The 23,855-nt window shown below is 38.3% G+C and overlaps 1 protein-coding gene and 1 non-coding gene across 2 annotated transcripts; one reads left to right on the top strand and one right to left on the bottom strand.

Annotated features, from left to right (window-relative positions):
* Positions 1-9,830: 9,830 nt before the first annotated feature.
* LOC140839118 (uncharacterized) lies at positions 9,831-12,909 on the top strand. Its single transcript, XM_073205752.1, has 3 exons — positions 9,831-9,861; positions 10,369-11,571; positions 11,738-12,909. The coding sequence occupies exons 1-3, from the start codon at positions 9,831-9,833 to the stop codon at positions 12,907-12,909; spliced, it is 2,406 nt and encodes an 801-aa protein (XP_073061853.1).
* On the bottom strand, positions 10,929-11,035 carry LOC140840334 (small nucleolar RNA R71). The gene has a single exon (XR_012119920.1). It is a non-coding gene; the product is annotated as a small nucleolar RNA R71 (small nucleolar RNA).
* Positions 12,910-23,855: the final 10,946 nt, after the last annotated feature.

Genomic DNA, 23,855 nt, shown 5'->3' with positions numbered 1-23,855 from the left:
GGGTGCCTAGATGGGTTGGCTAGGTTTTGGTTCAAGGTGGCTCGGGCGTGGCTCGGGTAAATTAGGAGATAGCTCGGTGTGTTCGTCGAAGGGTCAAAAACGAGATTAATTAAGCCAAAATTGATTCCATAGGCCCATGGGGGTGGCTCATGAGTTGGAAGGGTAGAATAAATCTTAAAAATGCTATGTTTAAAATTTGGGATAAAAATAACGAGTTTTGGATTTATTCGGGATTTAATCGCCGCACGAAACGCTAATTAACGAGTTAATTAATAAGGCTAGTTTTAAGCCTTATAAAATTATGAAAAACTAGGTTTAAGCTTAAATAATTATTATAAGTCTAAGTTTTTAATTTGGGAATTTTATATTAAGGTTTGGTTTAATTCGGGATTAAAACGCATTAATACGTCACATTTAAAGAATAAATTTAAAAGTTCTCGATTTAAGCTAAATAAAAATATGAGAAAATTCATGTAGGTTTAAATAATTATTTGGGACATGTTAGAGTCAATGAAATTAAGAAAATGTCAAAAACGAGAAATTATACGTCCAGGGGTAAAACGGTAATTTTACACCTAGAAATTAGTAAACGTCATGGCAGTGTCCTAAATGCTATTTTTTTATGCTAATATGATTATTTTCCATAATTATGGATGTTTATGAATTTTTATATGTTATTATGTCAATTTTAAATGTTTCTGAATTTTTAATATGTTAAAATGTTTATTTTAAAACGTTTATGTTTTTTTATGATTTTTATATGTTAAAACGTTTATTTTTAAATGTCTATGATTTTTATGATTTAAAAATGGGCATTTAAAAGACATGTTGCATGCTTGGTTTCAAAAATAAAACGATATGTATATACATGATTTTTAGTAAGTGATGATAACATGTTGAAGGATGTGAAGGGATTGTGACTACTACATGTTGGAGATATCGTGAGGGTTATGGTCCCAGTGGGAGCCCGACGATCGTGTTTCCTTGGATACGGATACGAATACAAATACGTGATACATACGAATATGTTAATACGTAGGCCAAGGCCCAGTTGACCGGTGAGAGTGTTGCTGGTGTCCCCGCCGCCCAGTACTGTGGTTTTCTTTAGATGGATCCATCGCCCAATACGTTTAAGAATACGAGTCACAATCACGATCTGAATTCAACAAACACGAACATGAATACGAATACGAATATGGATACGAATATGGATATGCATATGAATATGAATACGAATATGAATATGTTTATGTTTTTATGAAAATGTTTTTATGCATCATGAAAATGTTTACGAAAATGTTATGTTTTAAGTTTATGCATCTTCATGAAAACGATATGTAACGAACCGTATTCTACACTACTTAAAATTTGCGGAAGAATTAAAAATTTTCTTAAATAAAAACATTCATACGGTCTTCACTCAACATTCATAAAAATAAATCTCACCATCATCCGTCACCAATAAAATTTTGCTAAAGTAAACTGTCTCAAAACGTCTCACGTTCAAATCAAAACATCAGAGTATTTTAAAAATTTGCATAAACATAAACTTGCGGTCCTCGGGTTTAGCCTGCCACTCAGCCCAAGCCTGCCCCTTGGTCATCACCTCCTGTCTCCTCAACATAGTCACCTGCATCGATCAAGTCTAGTGAGTCTAAAGACTCAACACGTATAAACTGGAAATAACGAGTAATACGTAATAAAACCACATGCAACTTGAAAATATGACATACATACTTGGAACTTGAACTTGCATAATAAACTTGAACATACGTACATACATACTTCGACGTGCCATAACTTAAACTTTTCATAAACATGCTGCATACTTGAACATACTTTAACATACATAACTTCATCATTTTGCGTAGAGGATGTTTCAAAGCGAGTGACCCGTAACATAAATGAGCCTGATCAGACTATACCACAGTACTGGGCTGACAGGGACGTATCCGCTGCCGCATACATAAGATCCCTGTTCATAATTTAACAGGCCAGTTGATCCACGTTCATAATTTAACGCTTCACAACCACGATCTAACCCGTTCATAATTTATCGGGCGGATTGGTCCCTGTTCATAATTTAACGCTTTCCAATCCTAACATAATTTGGTCACAAGACATTTAGCATACCTCAAAAACTAAAAAAAATGTTTTCTTGCACGTCAACATACTTACTTGGCGTTGAGGGATTCGTTGGACTTCGACTGGGGCCGTTGCTGCAACTTACTAACGTGAATTTCATACTTAACTTGCATTGCTTAGACATAGAAAACACATGCTTACTCTCAAGCTCAATCATACCTTAGGACCTTCTACGATTTGCCACGACACGCCCTTAATAATCCTTGCACTAACCCATAACATCAAACTTAAAATGAACTTACAAATATTTCCCAAAACAAGGGTACACGGACCCCGTGTTTGGGTCCGGGGGAGGGTCCGTGTACATACTGCCTAGAGTGTGTCGGGAAACGGAAGGGGCACGGACCCCGTGCTCGGGTCCGGATGGGGGTCCGTGTAGACTCTGGAAGAAGACATTGAAAGGAAGCAAAGGCACGGACCCCGTGTCAGGGTCCGGGTGAGGGTCCGTGTAGGTACTGGAAAAAGACACTAAGTGAAACCCAAAGGCACGGACCCCGTGCCCTCATCCGTGCAAGGGTCCGTGCTGTCTCGCAAAATTGACACTGAAGGAATAACAAAGGCACGGACCCCGTGCCCGGGTCCGTGTTTGGATCCGTGTTCGCTCGTTGCTTCGAAACCTGCAAGAAAACTTATGCACCTGCCTAATCTCCCAATTGCACATCAATGGAACGAAATTTACCATCTTAGGACTCTTCTTAGAACACCATAACATTGCATCAAAACTTATACAAACACCTCACAATACGACGTCCACTATACTACACAACGCAACACCAATTATGCAATTAACCTCAATCCCTTTCCTACAACTTTAAACTCATTCAAACGCCTAACAACTTGCATTAAAATCTTAAAAATACGCCAAACCTCAAAACTAGCATGCTTATACGCAGCAACGATCTCCCGTCAGTTTCCAACGAAGCCTGCAACACTGAAACTTCAAGAATTATCAAAATCATAACTTTTCTGAAACGCAGTTTGAGCAGTCCCACGAAAAATGCCATAACTCACTCGATATTTGTCCAAAAATTTCGAATCATATATCAAATCGAAGGTATCGAAAAGTTACACGTTTTTGCCGTTGAAAGTTTTCCCAAAATATGAACAGAAAAATCGCAGTTTTGACATGAACAGTAAAAAACGAGTTTTTGATCTAAAAATTTTCCTTCGAAATTGATCCGATTCATGATCCGCTCAAACTACTATCATCATACATAAATTTTACGCATAAAAATCGACACAACGCATAATATGACTTGATCGACACAGCAAGAACAGAGTATACGTGCCTTTTTGATGATAACGTTACCGAAAGGCGACACCGAAGCGGAGATAGGAGCGAGGTTGATCCGGGACGAACGTGGCACCGTTACTCTTGAATAAAACTGACCGAAATCTTGCTGGAATTTGAAGGGAAGGGGGCGGCTACTCTAGGGGAATAAGAACCCTAATCTTTCTCTCAAAAAAAATAATAAAACTTGAATGAATTGTTGTGTGTGTGTTTAGGCGTGTATTACTGTGTGTAAAAGTGTGTTTGTGTGTGTGAGGCGTGTGTTTTAATTAATTAAAAGACTAACTTTTGGTTTACTAAAATAATTGTCTACTAATTAAAACACTAACTCACACTCAACTTTTTAAATAAAACTCTATAATTAAAATATAACACACCATATTAGACTTTAAAAGTTCTAAAATCAAAAACTCACAAAATAATTAAATTTAGGATTCAAAAATGCTAACACTCACTAAATTATTTAAAATGCCCCCAAACTCAACTTAAAATAAAATACCATATCTAAAATTGCCAAAAATCGTCACCGGGTCTTTTCCTCAATCCCGCCTCGAATGATCGCCTGAAACATGAGACTCGAAAGACATTTTAACGTGCATCACATAAACATAAATAATTTAAAACAATGCATTTAAATAAATCATGCATCGCCAAAACTCATTTAAAATTAATTTAAATGATTTAATAATTAAATGAATGCATGGGTTATACGTGTATTAAATTTGGGCACTACAGTTCCTCCCCCACTTATAAAAATTTCGTCCTCGAAATTAAGTCTTACCGAACAATTCCGGGTAGCGAAGTCTCATATCTATCTCTGACTCCCAAGTGGCCTCTTCCACTGATTGGTTTAACCACCGAACTTTGACTAGCTTAGTCACTTTGTTCCGAAGCCTGCGCTCCTGTCTGTCTAGGATTTGGACTGGTTTCTCCTCATAAGACAGGTCTGGAGTCAACTGTAACGGCTCATAACTCAGCACATGAGAGGGATTAGCCAAATATTTTCTCAACATCGAGACATGGAACACATTGTGCACCCCGGCCAGATTCGGCGGAAGGGCTACACGATACGCTAGCGTCCCAACTCTGTCCAAGATCTCAAACGGTCCAATAAACCTCGGACTCAACTTACCTCTCTTTCCAAATCTCATAACACCCTTCATAGGTGCTATCTTGATAAAAACGTGATCTCCTACGGCAAACTCGAGATCTCTCCTCCTTTTATCTGCATAGCTCTTCTGACGGCTCTGGGCGGTCTTCATTCTGTCACGAATCTTGACCACCACGTCTGCAGTCTGCTGAACTATTTCTGGACCAAGTTCTGTCCTCTCACCAACTTCATCCCAATGAACTGGTGATCTGCACTTCCTCCCGTACAACGCCTCATAGGGAGCCATACCAATAGATGCTTGGAAGCTGTTGTTGTATGTGAACTCCACTAGAGGTAGTCTAGATTCCCAAGTTCCTTGAAAATCAATTATGCACGCCCTTAGCAAGTCCTCTAAAACCTGAATCACTCGCTCAGACTGGCCATCTGTCTGCGGGTGAAAAGCTGTACTGAAAAGCAACTTCGTCCCCATGGCTGCATGTAAGCTCTTCCAGAAGGACGATGTAAACCTCGGGTCCCTGTCGGACACAATAGAGACTGGAAATCCATGCAAACGAACTATCTCTCTGAGATAAAGCTCCGCATACTGCGTCATAGAGAAAGTCGTCTTCACTGGCAGAAAATGCGCTGACTTAGTGAGTCGGTCCACTATAACCCAAATGGAATTCGATCCTCTGACTGATCTCGGCAACCCAACAACAAAATCCATAGTAATGTTCTCCCACTTCCACTCGGGGATGGGGAGTGACTTTACCAACCCTGCTGGTCTCTGATGTTCAGCTTTTACTTGCTGACAAGTGAGACATTCTGATACGAACCTACGGATGTCTCGCTTCATCCCTGGCCACCAATACAATAACTGAAGGTCTTTGTACATCTTGGTGCCTCCTGGGTGAATGGAATACGGAGATGCGTGTGCCTCTGTCAAAATATCCTGTCTGATCGAACCAACACTAGGCACCCACATTCTACCTCTGTATCTCACAATGCCGTCTGAAACTATGTACAACACACTGCCCTTGGCTTCGTCTTTCAGTCTCCATTTCTGTAACTGCTCATCTGAAGACTGACCTGCTCGGATTCGGTCTAGCAAACCAGATTTGACTGTCAGATTAGACAGCCTAGGAGCCTTGCCATCACGATAAATCTCTAGCCCAAACTTCTGAATCTCCGACTGTAGTGGTCTCTGAGCTGTCAACTGAGCTATCACTGCCACATTTCTGCTCAACGCGTCTGCCACGACGTTAGCTTTTCCCGGATGATAGCTAATCTCGCAATCATAATCTTTCACAAGTTCCAACCACCGTCTCTGCCTCATATTCAGCTCTCTCTGCGTGAAGAAGTATTTGAGACTCTTGTGATCGGTGAAAATCTGACATTTCTCGCCGTATAGATAGTGTCTCCAAATTTTCAGTGCGAAGACAACGGCGGCTAACTCAAGATCGTGAGTCGGGTAATTCTTCTCATGTACCTTTAACTGTCTGGAAGCATAAGCTATAACTCGACCCTGTTGCATCAACACTGCGCCTAATCCGAGCTTAGATGCATCGGTATAAAGCACAAACTCACCTTGCCCTGTTGGCATGGCTAGCACTGGCGCCGAAATAAGAGCTTGCTTCAAGGTGTCGAAGCTCTTCTGGCATTCCTCGCTCCACACAAACTTTGCATTTTTCTTGGTTAGTGAGGTGAGCGGCACTGCTATGGACGAAAATCCCTTGATAAACTTACGGTAGTAGCCTGCTAAACCCAAAAAGCTGCGGATTTCTGATGCGTTCTTTGGCTCAACCCATTCCTTAACGGCTGCTACTTTCGATGGGTCCGCCTCAATACCACTGCTGGATACTATATGCCCCAAAAATGCAACTTTCTGCAGCCAAAATTCACACTTACTGAATTTCGCAAATAACTTGCGACTCTGCAAGGTCTGCAAAACTGTCCTCAAATGCTGGTTGTGCTCCTCATGGCTCTTCGAGTAAATAAGAATGTCGTCAATGAATACTATGACGAATTGATCGAGGAACGGCTGAAATACTCGGTTCATGAGGTCCATGAAAATCGCTGGAGCATTTGTCAATCCAAATGGCATCACCAAGAACTCGTAATGCCCATATCTGGTCCTGAAAGCTGTCTTGTGGACATCTGCATCCTTCACTTTCAGCTGATGGTACCCTGATCGAAGATCTATCTTAGAGAACACGGTGGCTCCCTGCAATTGATCGAACAAGTCTTCGATTCTAGGCAAAGGGTATTTGTTCTTGATTGTTACCTTGTTCAGCTCACGGTAATCGATGCACAGTCTCATGCTCCCATCCTTCTTCTTCACAAAAAGCACTGGTGCACCCCACGGTGAGAAACTAGGGCGGATAAACCCTTTGTCGAGGAGCTCCTGAATCTGCTGTTTGAGCTCTAACATCTCAGCTGGAGCTAATCTGTATGGCGCCTTGGAGATTGGCGCTGTGCCTGGCACGAGATCGATTGCAAACTCCACCTCTCTCTCTGGTGGAAGACCGGTGACGTCATCAGGAAAGACGTCTGGAAATTCTTTGACTACTGGCACCTCTGATAAGGATGGAGTGGACACGTCAGGTGCTGAAATAATACTAGCCAAAAAGGCCTGGCATCCCTTGGAGATCAAACTCCTCGCCTGCATGCATGAAATCATGCGAGGACAGCTTCTCCATCTGGCTGGCTCAAAAAGAAATTGCTCCATGCCCGGCGGTCTAACTAAAACTGACCTCTTCTGAAAATCTATCAGAACTCTATTCTTAGTCAGCCAGTCCATGCCCAAGATAATGTCGAATTCTGGCATCGGCAATATGATTAAATCTGCATACACTAGGTGGCCATGCAGTTCTAGGTCGATATCTCTGACCACACTGGTAGCTAACAGCTCTTCCCCTGATGGGACTACTACCGAAAAATTCACGTCTAGGCCGATGGACTTGAGGTCTAAATGATTGGCAAACGTCTCTGATATGAAGGAGTGAGTGGCTCCTGAGTCTATCAACGCGGTTGTGGATAGTCTCTTAATGAAAATGTTTCCTGAGACGCGTTAGCACAACACAAACTAACTTATATCTCAAAATTTATACCATAAACCTTAAGCACAATAGAACTCAATAACCTTAGGTACCCAAAGTATTAATAGCACGCTAATAATCCCAAGAAGAAAAATTCCACATGCAAGACAATATAATACCGAGCTTAGGTAGAAAAGTTTACCAGTCAGTAGGGTGGTGTCTGGGTCCGCCTCCTGTGCATGCATGGCAAATACTCTGCCCTGGGTTGGTTGCTTCCACTGTGGGCACTCCTTCAGCATATGATCTGTAGCTCCACACTTGAAGCACCTGCCTGATCCATACAAGCACTGTCCCGGGTGCTGACGATTGCATTTAGGACATACGGGGAAGGCAACGGGCTTCTGAGGCGTCCCTTGCTGCTGAACTGGACCCTTGCCCTTAGGCGGTCCATGATATGGCTTCTTCGCTGGCGGTCCCTGAAACGGCCTCTTAAACTGAGGCCTCTGATTCTGCTGCTGCGGTGGAGCCTGGTAGGGCCTCTTGCCCTGCCAATCTGCCTCAATATCTCGCTGGTCCTGCTCTGCCGCCAATGCTCTAGATACGGCGACTGCATAAGAAGTGGGGCCAGCTACTCTCACATCGCGGCGCAGGATCGGCCGCAGTCCATTCAGAAAATGCCGCAACTTTGCTTGGGCATCGTTCGCAATGAGGGGCACGAAGTGACACCCCCTCTCAAACCTTCTCACAAACTCTGCTACGCTACTATCTCCTTGCCGCAGCGTCATGAACTCGTTGGTGAGTCGGGTTCGTACTTCCTCAGTGAAGTACTTGGAGTAGAAAACCTCTTTAAAACCATTCCAAGGCAGCACCTGTAAATTGACTGCCACTGACGCACTCTCCCACCATAGTCTGGCGTCTCCAGTTAATAAGAAAATGGCACAACGTACCCTATCAGCATCTGCCAGCTCCATAAAGTCGAAAATCACTTCGATGGACTTGATCCACCCTTCAGCTATCATCGGGTCAGTGGTACCCGCAAACTCCTTCGGACTCATCCTCCGGAACCTCTCATATACCGCCTCAGGTCTAGGCCTCTCCTCGGGGCCTACAGCAGTCTGGTTCCTCGCAAACTGCGCGAAGAACTGCGTCATGCCTGCAAGCATCTGCGCCTGCATATCTGGAGGTGGTGGTGGAGGTGGAGGATTGGCTCTTTCCTCCTCTCGGTGCTCCCTGTCCTCAGTCCTATCTTCCTGGTTAACCATACGTCTAGGAGGCATACTGTTCCAACAATTACCCAACACGTAAACCCAACATGCATGAATATAATACCAATATTGATAGGCTAGTAATAGTTAATATTTTATCTTCATATTTCCCGTTATTTTAACCTCCGATATGTTTAATTGACACACTTTTGTGTAATTTTATTGTAGGAGGAACTTTTACGGTCTTGGAGCAAATTTGAGCTAAAAAGGTGATGTTTATCACATTTAAAGTTTCCAAGATAGAGTTGAAAGAGAATGGTCAAACCAGAAGAGGTCCAGGAATAAGGCGTGGCCACGCCTTGTGATGATACTTCAGCTGTCAAAAATTAGAAAGAAGGAAAATCTAGATAAAATATTATCTATTATATTATATTTTAAGAATTAGGTTAATTAAGAGTTAGTGGGCCTTTAGCTTAATTATTTTAGACCCACCAATTTTCCATCTACACGTACAGCACAAAGGAGGCGGCAAGGAAGAATTCACTCACCAATCACCAATCATCAATCCTCACGCACGAAGAAAAAGGCGCAGGACTCCCATTTCCTCCCAACAAAAAAATAGTTTGCTTTTCTTTTATGTTTTCTTATTTATTTTTCATGAATATTGTAGATCAAATTATGTTAGGCTAATTTTCTAAGTCTGATTCAAGGGATAGTCTACTGTTTAATTTTATCACTGTGAGGTTTTTGCACTTTAATTTATTATTCTTGTTTGCCCAAATATTCGTTGATTTATGATTTAATTATATGAATGTTATACGTCAATTAATCTGACAATTTAACTTGATGTATGATTTTCTAATGCTAACCATGAATTCAGTGATCCGTAATTGTCATGAACGATTGGTACATGAGTAGCGATAGATTAGGCGTGTTGTGCTATCATAACATATTTAATCTAAATAAATCGGTGAAACTCGATCTATCAATTGCAGCTATCTCGATTGTTAGATTTTAGGATTAACTGTTTTCACGAAACCTAAATGCTATCTTTAATTAATATGGAACGCTATCGTGCCCAGTTGATTATCGGTAAGTTTTGACTGGATGCTGGGTTCGGTCAATTAATTTAGGAAAACACAAGAATTTTAGCGGCTATCCCTATTATTCTAAGGTTAATTGTTTGGAATAACATGAATAAATGATTGGTTAACCGATGAACAGTGAGATAATTAAATAGTAGAATCCCCATGAATCAGTATTTTTCTCGTATTAAATTATTCAATTTATTCTCGTCGATTAATTTTCAATTCTAGATTCATTATATTTCTTGCTTTATAATTTTAGTTTAGATTATTTTATTTAGTAATTATCAAAACAAATCCCTCCTTTTTTTTATTTTATTATCAAAAGAAATAAATCTACCGTTCTCTGTGGATTCGACCCTACTCACAATTACACTCGTTTTTATTTAAAAGAGTAGGAATTAATTTGGTGGTCAACGACAGCACACCAAATTTTGGCGCCGTTGCCGGGGAGCGGTGTAAGGTTAATTTCTTTTGAATTTTTTTATTTTTATGCCTCGTTCTTCTCGTACAGGTAAACTTGAATACAATCCGGAAATCGAGAAGACAGCTAAGAGATTGAGAAAAGAAGCAAGATTAAAGCGTGAAAATCAACCATCATCATCATCTCCTGATTTGAACGTATCATCGGACTCCAACGATACAGAAAGTGAATCGGACATTGATCTTGAGGTTGAAAGAAGTGAAAGTGACGAAGAAAAAATGGCAGGACAAGCTCAAAGAACACTCAGGGAGTTAGCTAATCCTAATGTTATTCAACAACCATTATGCATTCAATTCCCTACTACTGATGCTACTTTTGAATTAAAATCTGGCTTGATTCATTTATTGCCTACTTTTCGTGGTCTTGCAGGTGAAGATCCCCATAAACATCTGAAAGAGTTTCATATTGTTTGCACAGCCATGAAACCTCAAGGGATTACAGAGGAGCAAATTTCATTGCGAGCTTTTCCATTCTCTTTAGCCGACAAAGCTAAAGATTGGCTCTACTACTTGCCCTCTGGGACGATAACGACTTGGGATAATATGAAACAACAATTTTTGGAGAAGTTCTTCCCAGCTTCGCGAGCAGCCAACATCAGGAAGGACATTTGTGGGATTAGACAGTTACAAGGAGAGACATTATATGAATATTGGGAGAGATTTAAGCAGTTATGTGCCAGTTGTCCTCAACATCAGATTCCAGAACAGCTCCTAGTCCAATATTTCTACGAGGGTCTCTCACTTTTTGATAGGAACATGATTGATGCTGCAAGTGGAGGTGCATTGGTAAACAAAACGCCTCAAGAGGCACGAGCTCTAATCTCCAACATGGCCGCCAATGCACAACAGTTTGGAACTAGACAAGATAACCCTCCACGACAAGTCAATGAGGTAATTGTTACTCCTATCGATCAAAAGTTAGATTCTTTGACATCTCTTTTGGAAAAGTTGGTTGTAGGGCAGGTACAACAGGCCAAAGCTTGTGGCACATGTGCGATGGTTGGACATTCGACAGACACGTGCCCTACATTACAGGAAGATCCAACGCAGCAGGTTAATGCAATCGGTGGATTTCCTGGACAGCCTCAACACCGATATGATCCGTATTCTAATAGCTACAATCCAGGATGGAAAGATCACCCAAATTTCAGCTACAGGAATCAAGGAGGTCAACAAGGATATCCACAACAAAATTTTCACAAATATCCATCACCTGCGCAAGCCTCTAACTCAGGTATGTCCCTAGATGAAATCGTGAAGGCCTTAGCTGAGAACACTCAAAAATTTCAACAGGAAACGAGGGATAGCATTCAGAATTTGAGCACTCAAGTAGGACAGTTGGCGACCTCAATTCACAAGTTGGAAGCAAAAAAATTTAGGTAATATACCTTCTCAAACAGTGGTGAATCCAAGAGAGAATGTGAGTGCAATTACTTTGAGAAATTGTAAAGAATTGGATGTTCAAGAAATTGGGGTACAAGCATCAATCAAGCAAAAGGAAGAGAATGAGATAAAGGTTGATGATAAAATAATCAATCAAGATGATGCTCCGAAAGATAAGTTTTCTCCTCTATTTGAGTATAAACCTATTCCCCCATTCCCTCTTGCATTGAACAGGAAATGTGAAAGTATTAAGGAGTTGAATGACACTCTTTGTAGAGGCGAGGTAAATATTCCTTCATTAGATGTTATTAAACCAGTACCTCGTTGTGCTAAAATTTTAAAAGAATTGTGTACTACAAAAAAGAGACATAAGTTGAAGGGGTGTAAAAGGGAAAAGATAGGAGAACATGTTTCTGCTTTTATTCCAAAAACTATTCCTATCAAATGCAGTGATCCAGGTATGTTTTCTATCCGTTGTACCATTGGCGATACTAGACTTGAAAAGGCTATGTTGGATTTAGGTGCTTCTATCAATGTCATGCCTGATTCTGTTTATAATTATTTGGAACTTGGACCTCTGACTGAAACTGACATTGTGATCCAGTTGGCTGATAGGTCCACTGTATATCCTAGAGGTGTAATTGAAGATGTTCTTGTGAAAGTTGAAAATTTGGTTTTTCCTGCTGACTTTTATGTGCTTGACATGGAAACTGATGATTTAAACAGTCAAATTTTGCTAGGAAGGCCATTTTTGAAAACTTCAAAGTCTGTCATAGATGTTAATAGTGGTACCATTACTATGGAATTTGATGGTGAGATTGCAAAGTTTAATATTTATGATACCATGAAATATCCTCTTAGTGAAAGCACTATTAATACTCTTGATATCGCTAATCACTTGTCACAAGAAAATTCAAAATTTGTGGATAAGAATGATTTAGAGGAGATTATTGAAAGACATGTTGAAAATTCAAATACTAGATTTCCTCTCTCTGATTCGCAGATATCTAAAATTGAGCGAAGACTCCCTCCAGATCGACCCAAGCATGTACTCATGAAAAAAGGAGGAAATATCCACGGGACAGAGATTTCCAAGAAATTCAAAGAAAACATGCACATGCTGAAATTTGCTATGAAAATATTCAAGCGGGATAAAGTGGGCAAAGTGACCATCTATGAACCACCATGAGCAACAAGAAATAATGAATGTCGAGCATAACGACTTAAAAAAATTGCGCTTTTGGGAGGCAACCCAAATTTTAGTTCTTGTATTTTTTATTTTATTTTTCAGTAGAGGTTTTAGCATAAGGCGTGGCCACGCCTTACGAAAACACCTCTACTGTTTTTTCAAAAAAAAAAAAAAAAAAAAAAAATTTACAGCAGAGGTTTTAGCATAAGGCGTGGCCACGCCTTATTGAAACACCTCTACTGTTAAAAAAAAAAAAAATTACAGAAGAGGTTTTCGCATAAGGCGTGGCCACGCCTTATTGAAACACCTCTTCTGCTAGGAACTTTTTCATTTTCAAAAAATAAAAAATAAAAAAATATTTAACCTATTTCTTTTGTTTCTCACAGCGCCGCCGCACACACCACCGCAGCGCCACCTCCATCTGCGCTCGTCCACCTTCGCACAGCGCACAGGAACCACCTTCGCACAGCAACATCGCACCACCACAGCAGTTTCGCACGACCACGATCTCCTCCGCCTGAAAGTCTCTCGGCCCTGCACACACATCTTCTCCAGCGCACCATCGTTTCCCCCTCCGCAGCAATAGATGATATTTTTTTTTGGATGCTCAACATTTTTCAGGGGAGTTCTCTAACTTCATACTATTTTATCGTTTTAGTTGAGCATCTATTTTTTGTCATTGAGGACAATGTCAAGTTTAGGTGTGGGAGTTTTTGATGTGCTGTGAGAAGTTTGACTTGATTGTGGAATTTTATATTTTATTTGATCTTTAGTATTTCGAAAAAAAAAATTGTTTAAAAATTTTAAAAAAAAAATTTGTGACGTTGTTAGTCCCAAGCATCTAGTTCATTTGTTATCTCTTTCTTCTGAATCCTGATCGCCTCCGATGCGAAAAAAAAAAATGATGTTTTCTTTGCGTGCAAATTGTTTTTGCATTCTCACTTTTGCATTATGAATAAGTTACTCTTGATGATAGTTAGAGAGGACAAGTGTGTGGGATTTAACACAATTGCTATATTTTTTCTTTGGTGAGCTTTGAGCCTATGAGCAATCATGATATCTTGCTCCATTTTCTTTGATTGTGTGTTGTCATTGCATTGTTAATTTTTCTAGAACTTGCATTGTTATACATGTCTTTGTCAACACTTTGTGGTGGATTAGGTGCATAGACAAAATGATAAGGGCATTAGGTTTAAACCATTGTCTTTCGCATCGTCTGAGCCGTTCTTCGAGCCTACCCTGATTCATAGAACCCTAGTGAACCAAGTTTGTGCCTCAGCCTTTTTCTTTGAATTAAAATAACCACATTACAAGCCGTGATAAATCCTTTTTGTTGGTTATCCCCTTTTTGAACCTTAAATTGGAGAATCATATAAGCTTTTCACAAATAGCATCATTCAATCCAAAATAGTGTGAATTGTTGGAATTTAGTCAATCTCGAATCCTTGTCGTCACCGTCTACAAAAAAAAAAAAAACAAAAACAAAAACAAAAACAAAAAAAAAAAAAAGAAAAGAAAGAGAAAGAAGAGAAGTAGACGAAGTGAGAAAGAAAAAAAAAAAGAGAGCCGAAAAAAAAATTTTGCTCTTGATGTTATTACGAGGTTGAAGATGTTATTATTTGGATGCAATTGTTTTTGTGAAAAGTGCATATGATTTCTCTAATTCTATAGCTCATTGTTCCCTTTTATCCTACCTTACCCCTAGCCACATTACAACCCATTTATAGCCCTTTTTGTTTGTGTATTTTAATTCATTCATTTAGTGAAAGGATGTGATATATTTGCAAGCCTATGGTAATAAATTTCAATGCATTTGACATGAGAGTTTGTTGATATATATATCCTAGACACTAATGATCGAAATGAGCGAATCTTGTGAGAAGTTGTTAAATCCCATGCATTTTAATTTCTACACATTCTGATTGCAGTGATTGTTCATGATGTTAATTTGTGGGGTGCTCTGAAATTAAAATGTCTTCTTGCATGAAAAATGTTTTGGATAAGTAGAGGAAACGGAAGGAGGACGAAAATTGAGATAATGAATTGATCTATTTTATGCTTGAGGACAAGCATCGTTTAGGTGTGGGAGATTTTGATAGGCTAGTAATAGTTAATATTTTATCTTCATATTTCCCGTTATTTTAACCTCCGATATGTTTAATTGACACACTTTTGTGTAATTTTATTGTAGGAGGAACTTTTACGGTCTTGGAGCAAATTTGAGCTAAAAAGGTGATGTTTATCACATTTAAAGTTTCCAAGATAGAGTTGAAAGAGAATGGTCAAACCAGAAGAGGTCCAGGAATAAGGCGTGGCCACGCCTTGTGATGATACTTCAGCTGTCAAAAATTAGAAAGAAGGAAAATCTAGATAAAATATTATCTATTATATTATATTTTAAGAATTAGGTTAATTAAGAGTTAGTGGGCCTTTAGCTTAATTATTTTAGACCCACCAATTTTCCATCTACACGTACAGCACAAAGGAGGCGGCAAGGAAGAATTCACTCACCAATCACCAATCATCAATCCTCACGCACGAAGAAAAAGGCGCAGGACTCCCATTTCCTCCCAACAAAAAAATAGTTTGCTTTTCTTTTATGTTTTCTTATTTATTTTTCATGAATATTGTAGATCAAATTATGTTAGGCTAATTTTCTAAGTCTGATTCAAGGGATAGTCTACTGTTTAATTTTATCACTGTGAGGTTTTTGCACTTTAATTTATTATTCTTGTTTGCCCAAATATTCGTTGATTTATGATTTAATTATATGAATGTTATACGTCAATTAATCTGACAATTTAACTTGATGTATGATTTTCTAATGCTAACCATGAATTCAGTGATCCGTAATTGTCATGAACGATTGGTACATGAGTAGCGATAGATTAGGCGTGTTGTGCTATCATAACATATTTAATCTAAATAAATCGGTGAAACTCGATCTATCAATTGCAGCTATCTCGATTGTTAGATTTTAGGATTAACTGTTTTCACGAAACCTAAATGCTATCTTTAATTAATATGGAACGCTATCGTGCCCAGTTGATTATCGGTAAGTTTTGACTGGATGCTGGGTTCGGTCAATTAATTTAGGAAAACACAAGAATTTTAGCGGCTATCCCTATTATTCTAAGGTTAATTGTTTGGAATAACATGAATAAATGATTGGTTAACCGATGAACAGTGAGATAATTAAATAGTAGAATCCCCATGAATCAGTATTTTTCTCGTATTAAATTATTCAATTTATTCTCGTCGATTAATTTTCAATTCTAGATTCATTATATTTCTTGCTTTATAATTTTAGTTTAGATTATTTTATTTAGTAATTATCAAAACAAATCCCTCCTTTTTTTTATTTTATTATCAAAAGAAATAAATCTACCGTTCTCTGTGGATTCGACCCTACTCACAATTACACTCGTTTTTATTTAAAAGAGTAGGAATTAATTTGGTGGTCAACGACAGCACACCAAATATCATAAGATGCACAAAATTTGAACTTTAAAACATAAACATGCTGAAATCATGATCTAATGCATAGTACATAGCGTAACTCAAAACTTTAAAACTTACAGACTTGAGGTGTGACTTCGAGAGCTTCTTGCGACTGGCAGTAGGCGTAACCCTTTACAAGAACACCGCTCTGATACCAACTGTAACGAACCGTATTCTACACTACTTAAAATTTGCGGAAGAATTAAAAATTTTCTTAAATAAAAACATTCATACGGTCGTCACTCAACATTCATAAAAATAAATCTCACCATCATCCGTCACCAATAAAATTTTGCTAAAGTAAACTGTCTCAAAACGTCTCACGTTCAAATCAAAACATCAGAGTATTTTAAAAATTTGCATAAACATAAACTTGCGGTCCTCGGGTTTAGCCTGCCACTCAGCCCAAGCCTGTCCCTTGGTCATCACCTCCTGTCTCCTCAACATAGTCACCTGCATCGATCAAGTCTAGTGAGTCTAAAGACTCAACACGTATAAACTGGAAATAACGAGTAATACGTAATAAAACCACATGCAACTTGAAAATATGACATACATACTTGGAACTTGAACTTGCATAATAAACTTGAGCATACGTACATACATACTTCGACGTGCCATAACTTAAACTTTTCATAAACATGCTGCATACTTGAACATACTTTAACATACATAACTTCATCATTTTGCGTAGAGGATGTTTCAAAGCGAGTGACCCGTAACATAAATGAGCCTGATCAGACTATACCACAGTACTGGGCTGACAGGGACGTATCCGCTGCCGCATACGTAAGATCCCTGTTCATAATTTAACAGGCCAGTTGATCCACGTTCATAATTTAACGCTTCACAACCACGATCTAACCCGTTCATAATTTAACGGGCGGATTGGTCCCCGTTCATAATTTAACGCTTTCCAATCCTAACATAATTTGGTCACAAGACATTTAGCATACCTCAAAAACTAAAAAAAATGTTTTCTTGCACGTCAACATACTTACTTGGCGTTGAGGGATTCGTTGGACTTTGACTGGGGCCGTTGCTGCAACTTACTAACGTGAATTTCATACTTAACTTGCATTGCTTAGACATAGAAAACACATGCTTACTCTCAAGCTCAATCATACCTTAGGACCTTCTACGATTTGCCACGACACGCCCTTAATAATCCTTGAACTAACCCATAACATCAAACTTAAAATGAACTTACAAATATTTCCCAAAACAAGGGTACACGGACCCCGTGTTTGGGTCCGGGGGAGGGTCCGTGTACATACTGCCTAGAGTGTGTCGGGAAACGGAAGGGGCACGGACCCCGTGCTCGGGTCCGGATGGGGGTCCGTGTAGACTCTGGAAGAAGACATTGAAAGGAAGCAAAGGCACGGACCCCGTGTCAGGGTCCGGGTGAGGGTCCGTGTAGGTACTGGAAAAAGACACTAAGTGAAACCCAAAGGCACGGACCCCGTGCCCTCATCCGTGCAAGGGTCCGTGCTGTCTCGCAAAATTGACACTGAAGGAATAACAAAGGCACGGACCCCGTGCCCGGGTCCGTGTTTGGATCCGTGTTCGCTCGTTGCTTCGAAACCTGCGAGAAAACTTATGCACCTGCCTAATCTCCCAATTGCACATCAATGGAACGAAATTTACCATCTTAGGACTCTTCTTAGAACACCATAACATTGCATCAAAACTTATACAAATACCTCACAATACGACGTCCACTATACTACACAACGCAACACCAATTATGCAATTAACCTCAATCCCTTTCCTACAACTTTAAACTCATTCAAACGCCTAACAACTTGCATTAAAATCTTAAAAATACGCCAAACCTCAAAACTAGCATGCTTATACGCAGCAACGATCGCCCGTCAGTTTCCAACGAAGCCTGCAACACTGAAACTTCAAGAATTATCAAAATCATAACTTTTCTGAAACGCAGTTTGAGCAGTCCCACGAAAAATGCCATAACTCACTCGATATTTGTCCAAAAATTTCGAATCATATATCAAATCGAAGGTATCGAAAAGTTACACGTTTTTGCCGTTGAAAGTTTTCCCAAAATATGAACAGAAAAATCGCAGTTTTGACATGAACAGTAAAAAACGAGTTTTTGATCTAAAAATTTTCCTTCGAAATTGATCCGATTCATGATCCGCTCAAACTACTATCATCATACATAAATTTTACGCATAAAAATCGACACAACGCATAATATGACTTGATCGACACAGCAAGAACAGAGTATACGTGCCTTTTTGATGATAACGTTACCGAAAGGCGACACCGAAGCGGAGATAGGAGCGAGGTTGATCCGGGACGAACGTGGCACCGTTACTCTTGAATAAAACTGACCGAAATCTTGCTGGAATTTGAAGGGAAGGGGGCGGCTACTCTAGGGGAATAAGAACCCTAATCTTTCTCTCAAAAAAATAATAAAACTTGAATGAATTGTTGTGTGTGTGTTTAGGCGTGTATTACTGTGTGTAAAAGTGTGTTTGTGTGTGTGAGGCGTGTGTTTTAATTAATTAAAAGACTAACTTTTGGTTTACTAAAATAATTGTCTACTAATTAAAACACTAACTCACACTCAACTTTTTAAATAAAACTCTATAATTAAAATATAACACACCATATTAGACTTTAAAAGTTCTAAAATCAAAAACTCACAAAATAATTAAATTTAGGATTCAAAAATGCTAACACTCACTAAATTATTTAAAATGCCCCCAAACTCAACTTAAAATAAAATACCATATCTAAAATTGCCAAAAATCGTCACCGGGTCTTTTCCTCAATCCCGCCTCGAATGATCGCCTGAAACATGAGACTCGAAAGACATTTTAACGTGCATCATATAAACATAAATAATTTAAAACAATGCATTTAAATAAATCATGCATCGCCAAAACTCATTTAAAATTAATTTAAATGATTTAATAATTAAATGAATGCATGGGTTATACGTGTATTAAATTTGGGCACTACACGATATTTTTAAGTACAACTATTTTTCACTGTTATATGTTAAATGTATTATATATTACTCGTTATCAAGAATATGACGTGTTGAGTCTTTAGACTCACTAGGTGTGATTGATGCAGGTTATATTGATTATGAATATGATAATGGAGGTCTTGATTGTTGACTTGGCTGGACTGAAGGTGCACATAACCCGAGGACCGACGCTAGTTTTCCGCACTAGTTATGATTACGATTTTAAATGATGTTAAAGATATTTTTACGTCTTTTATTTATATTATGAGATATTTTTGAGAGGTTATAGTATGTGCTATACTTTTCAAATAATGTTTTTAGGTTGGTAAAATGTTTGACGATTTATGCTTTAAAATACTTTTCTTTAGATTTTTAAATGGCAGTTGGATGTTTATATTTAAAATGATGTCAAAAATATTTTGTGGTTCGGCCGATGCTATGTGAGGTTTTAAAAAAAAAATTTCTAGCACTTTTTAAGAAAACGAAAAAGGGCAGACGTTTCAGTTGGTATCAGAGCAATGGTTCCTGTAAAGGGTTGTGCCACCATCAGCGCCGGAAAGATCAGTCGTCAAGCCTCAAAGTTGTAATTTTACATGCTTTATATGATTTTATGATGTTACCTGCATAATTATATGGATTATATGTTTACGTCGCATGTTTAATAGTTTTATGATAAGTTATGATTTATATGCTTGGAATTTTTATACATGATACGATATGAAATGAAAAATTATTTTATTTTATCGCATGTTGGTTTGGTGGTGGAATTGGACGATGTTGATTTTTGGGTTCTAGTATTGACGTTCTACTTTTTGGGCTATAAGTTAATCGTGAATATTATGAATGTTTTATGGGACACGTAGATTTTTCTAAGAAAATACTGATGTTTCATGGTTATTAGTTGAATTATTTTTGGGAATTAGACATAAGGAATAATTATTCGAGGATTGCAACGACTTTGGGAATAAGAAAATAGATAAATTGAGATTTTAAGTTGATGAAAAGTAAGATTGGTTATAGAAATTTATTTTTGGGTAAATAAGTTTAAGCTTATTGAAATTATGTCATGGGAAAACTATAGAAGAAAATTAAGAATACCGAGAATTTATGGGTTAACCGTATGATTTTTGAAATTAAGGACCAATTAAGATAATTTTTGAGGAAATTAAGAATTAACTTTGATATCTTTAAGGAATTTGGGAACTAGTTTAGCAATAAGTGATAATTGGATGGTTTAAATGATAAAATTTTTTGATGATTTAGACTTTTAAGAATATTTAAAACCTTGGGATATCTTGGTTATAATGTTATAAGGAATGTTGATCATGGATTTTTAAGGATGAATCGATACTAGGCTTGAAAATTTAAGCGTTAGCGGATGCGTTTGGGATTTTAAGATTGAAATTTGAAAGTTGATGAATATTTTGGGTATAAATTAAGGAAAATAATATACTATTTGGTTATCCAACCTTTAATATTGGGAATCGTAAGAAAAAAGTGGAAATTCGAGTTTATAATAGTAATATCACTAAGTCATTTGGGCCTTTTTAAGTTGTCATTGGCAAATAAGGATTTAGAAGAGAAATTAATTGGGATCAAGGAGATGTAAGGACCTCCTAGAATTTAAGTTTTATCAGAGTAGCGCAACAGAAGCGTGGATTTTTGGGATACTAGAACAAACTCTAAACTTTGGGTTATCTAGGATAAGCGAATTTCGAGGACGAAATTCAATTTAAGGGGGAAAGATTGTAACGCCCCGAAAATTTAATGGTCCACGCGAACCATATGCATGTAATTATTAAATTCCTTTGTATTTTAATTAAATGTTTTAATTGCATTATTTAATTATAGTGTCAATATTTGCATGTTTAAAATATATTTTTCTATATGATTGCATTAAAATGTATTTTTAAAGGTCATTCGAGTTGCGATCGAGGAACGAAGACCGAGGGCTGAAAAATAGAAAATGTTTTAATAAGTAATTGTTTTTAATTATTTAAAATATGGATGATGCTTTTTTTTATTTTTAAAAAATAAGGGGTTTTGAGGTGATTTTATACGCCGGGACGTAAATTTTATCGGTATTGGTTTTTCAACAAAATACGAACTTTTTGGCAACCCGGCTATTAAATTCACAAATTTATTTTAGTAAAACTATTTTAATATTTTGATTAAATCCTAATTAAGACTAATGGGCTTAAACTTATTCTTAATGGGCCTAAGCTTAATTAAGGAGATAATTAACTATTTAATATGTTAAACATATACCCCAAACCCTACACATGTACACGCCACACACTCAATCAAATTCAGAATTCTCTCCACCAATTCACAACACACATCACACGGAATAGTGAAGGGAAAAATCGGGAGTTTGAAGGAAAATTCAATCTAGGCTCTCCTCGCCGCCGTTCTTCATCCCCAACGTTTATTCGTGCGTTTAATACGCAAAGGCACGCCATATTCTTCTTTTACTCATCATAACACCATAGTATTTGTTTATGCATGATTTTTTAAATAAAAACATAGCACACAAGTTTAATTCTCGTAACTACATGCTTATGTGTTCTAAATTAGTGTTTTTAATTTCCAAAATCATGTTTTTATGTGTTTAAAAGGGCTGCCATGATTAGGACTTGATCAAGCATGAATTTACACAAGTTTTAGAGTCATTAAAAGCAACAAAACGCAGCACATAGACAGAAACACCAAGCTGGAAACACCGTGGCTGGGCTTGTGTTTGGTTGGGACCAGGGACTGGCTAGGGACGTTTTTGAGTCAAGGGAAGAGTCCGAGCCACGCTAGGACTCGAAAAGCAGGGGCTGGGAGGAGTCCTTGCCAAGAAGGACTCCACCCGAGAGTTTTAAGGGAGGAAGGCGTAGGTTCTGGTATGGCTGGGAAAAGGGGGCTCGCGGCTGGCCTGGGGTCGAGCCAGGTGGGTCCTTTAGGGTCTAAGGATGGTGGTCCAGGGTGGGGCAGGAGCTGGAGTGGCTGGGGTCACTGCTGGCACGAGCTTAAGACATGGAAACGTGAGAGGAGATGGGCCACGCGAGGCTGCTGCCACTGGTTCAGTTGTTAGCTGCTCACGTCCAGGGGCTTGGGTTGGTCTGGGCTTGGTCTGGGCGTGGTCCAGGGAAGGTTAGGGTCATGGGTGGTCAGTGGTTAGAGGTCTGGAAGGGTCCTAGACTAAGTGGGAGCCCTATTGTTCTAGGGAACTCACGTACACACACATGCAGCACATGGTTTGAGTTTCCAGGATCGTTTTGGGCCGGGCCAGGGCTGGTTTTATGGGCTGGGCTTGGTCGGGAGGGTGCCTATATGGGTTGGCTAGGTTTTGGTTCAAGGTGGCTCGGGCGTGGCTCGGGTAAATTAGGAGATAGCTCGGTGTGTTCGTCAAAGGGTCAAAAACGAGATTAATTAAGCCAAAATTGATTCCATGGGCCCATGGGGGTGGCTCATGACTTGGAAGGGTAGAATAAATCTTAAAAATGCTATGTTTAAAATTTGGGATCAAAATAACGAGTTTTGGATTTATTCGGGATTTAATCGCCGCACGAAACGCTAATTAACGAGTTAATTAATAAGGCTAGTTTTAAGCCTTATAAAATTATGAAAAACTAGTTTAAGCTTAAATAATTATTATAAGTCTAAGTTTTTAATTTGGGAATTTTATATTAAGGTTTGGTTTAATTCGGGATTAAAACGCATTAATACGTCACATTTAAAGAATAAATTTAAAAGTTCTTGATTTAAGCTAAATAAAAATATGAGAAAATTCATGTAGGTTTAAATAATTATTTGGGACATGTTAGAGTCAATGAAATTAAGAAAATGTCAAAAACGAGAAATTATACGTCCAGGGGTAAAACGGTAATTTTACACCTAGAAATTAGTAAACGTCATGGCAGTGTCCTAAATGCTATTTTTTTATGCTAATATGATTATTTTCCATAATTATGGATGTTTATAATTTTTATATGTTATTATGTCAATTTTAAATGTTTCTGAATTTTTAATATGTTAAAATGTTTATTTTAAAACGTTTATGTTTTTTATAATTTTTATATGTTAAAACGTTTATTTTTAAATGTCTATGATTTTTATGATTTAAAAATGGGCATTTAAAAGACATGTTGCATGCTTGGTTTCAAAAATAAAACGATATGTATATACATGATTTTTAGTAAGTGATGATAACATGTTGAAGGATGTGAAGGGATTGTGACTACTACATGTTGGAGATATCGTGAGGGTTATGGTCCCAGTGGGAGCCCGACGATCGTGTTTCCTTGGATACGGATACGAATACGAATACGTGATACGAATACGAATATGTTAATACGTAGGCCAAGGCCCAGTTGACCGGTGAGAGTGTTGCTGGTGTCCCCGCCGCCCAGTACTGTGGTTTTCTTTAGATGGATCCATCGCCCAATACGTTTAAGAA

The sequence above is a fragment of the Primulina eburnea genome, chromosome 8, assembly GCF_022965805.1.
Source record: "Primulina eburnea isolate SZY01 chromosome 8, ASM2296580v1, whole genome shotgun sequence".
Lineage (NCBI taxonomy): Eukaryota > Viridiplantae > Streptophyta > Magnoliopsida > Lamiales > Gesneriaceae > Primulina > Primulina eburnea.
Note: the sequence above shows the minus strand (reverse complement) of the source record. Positions and strands in the feature narration are given on the sequence as shown.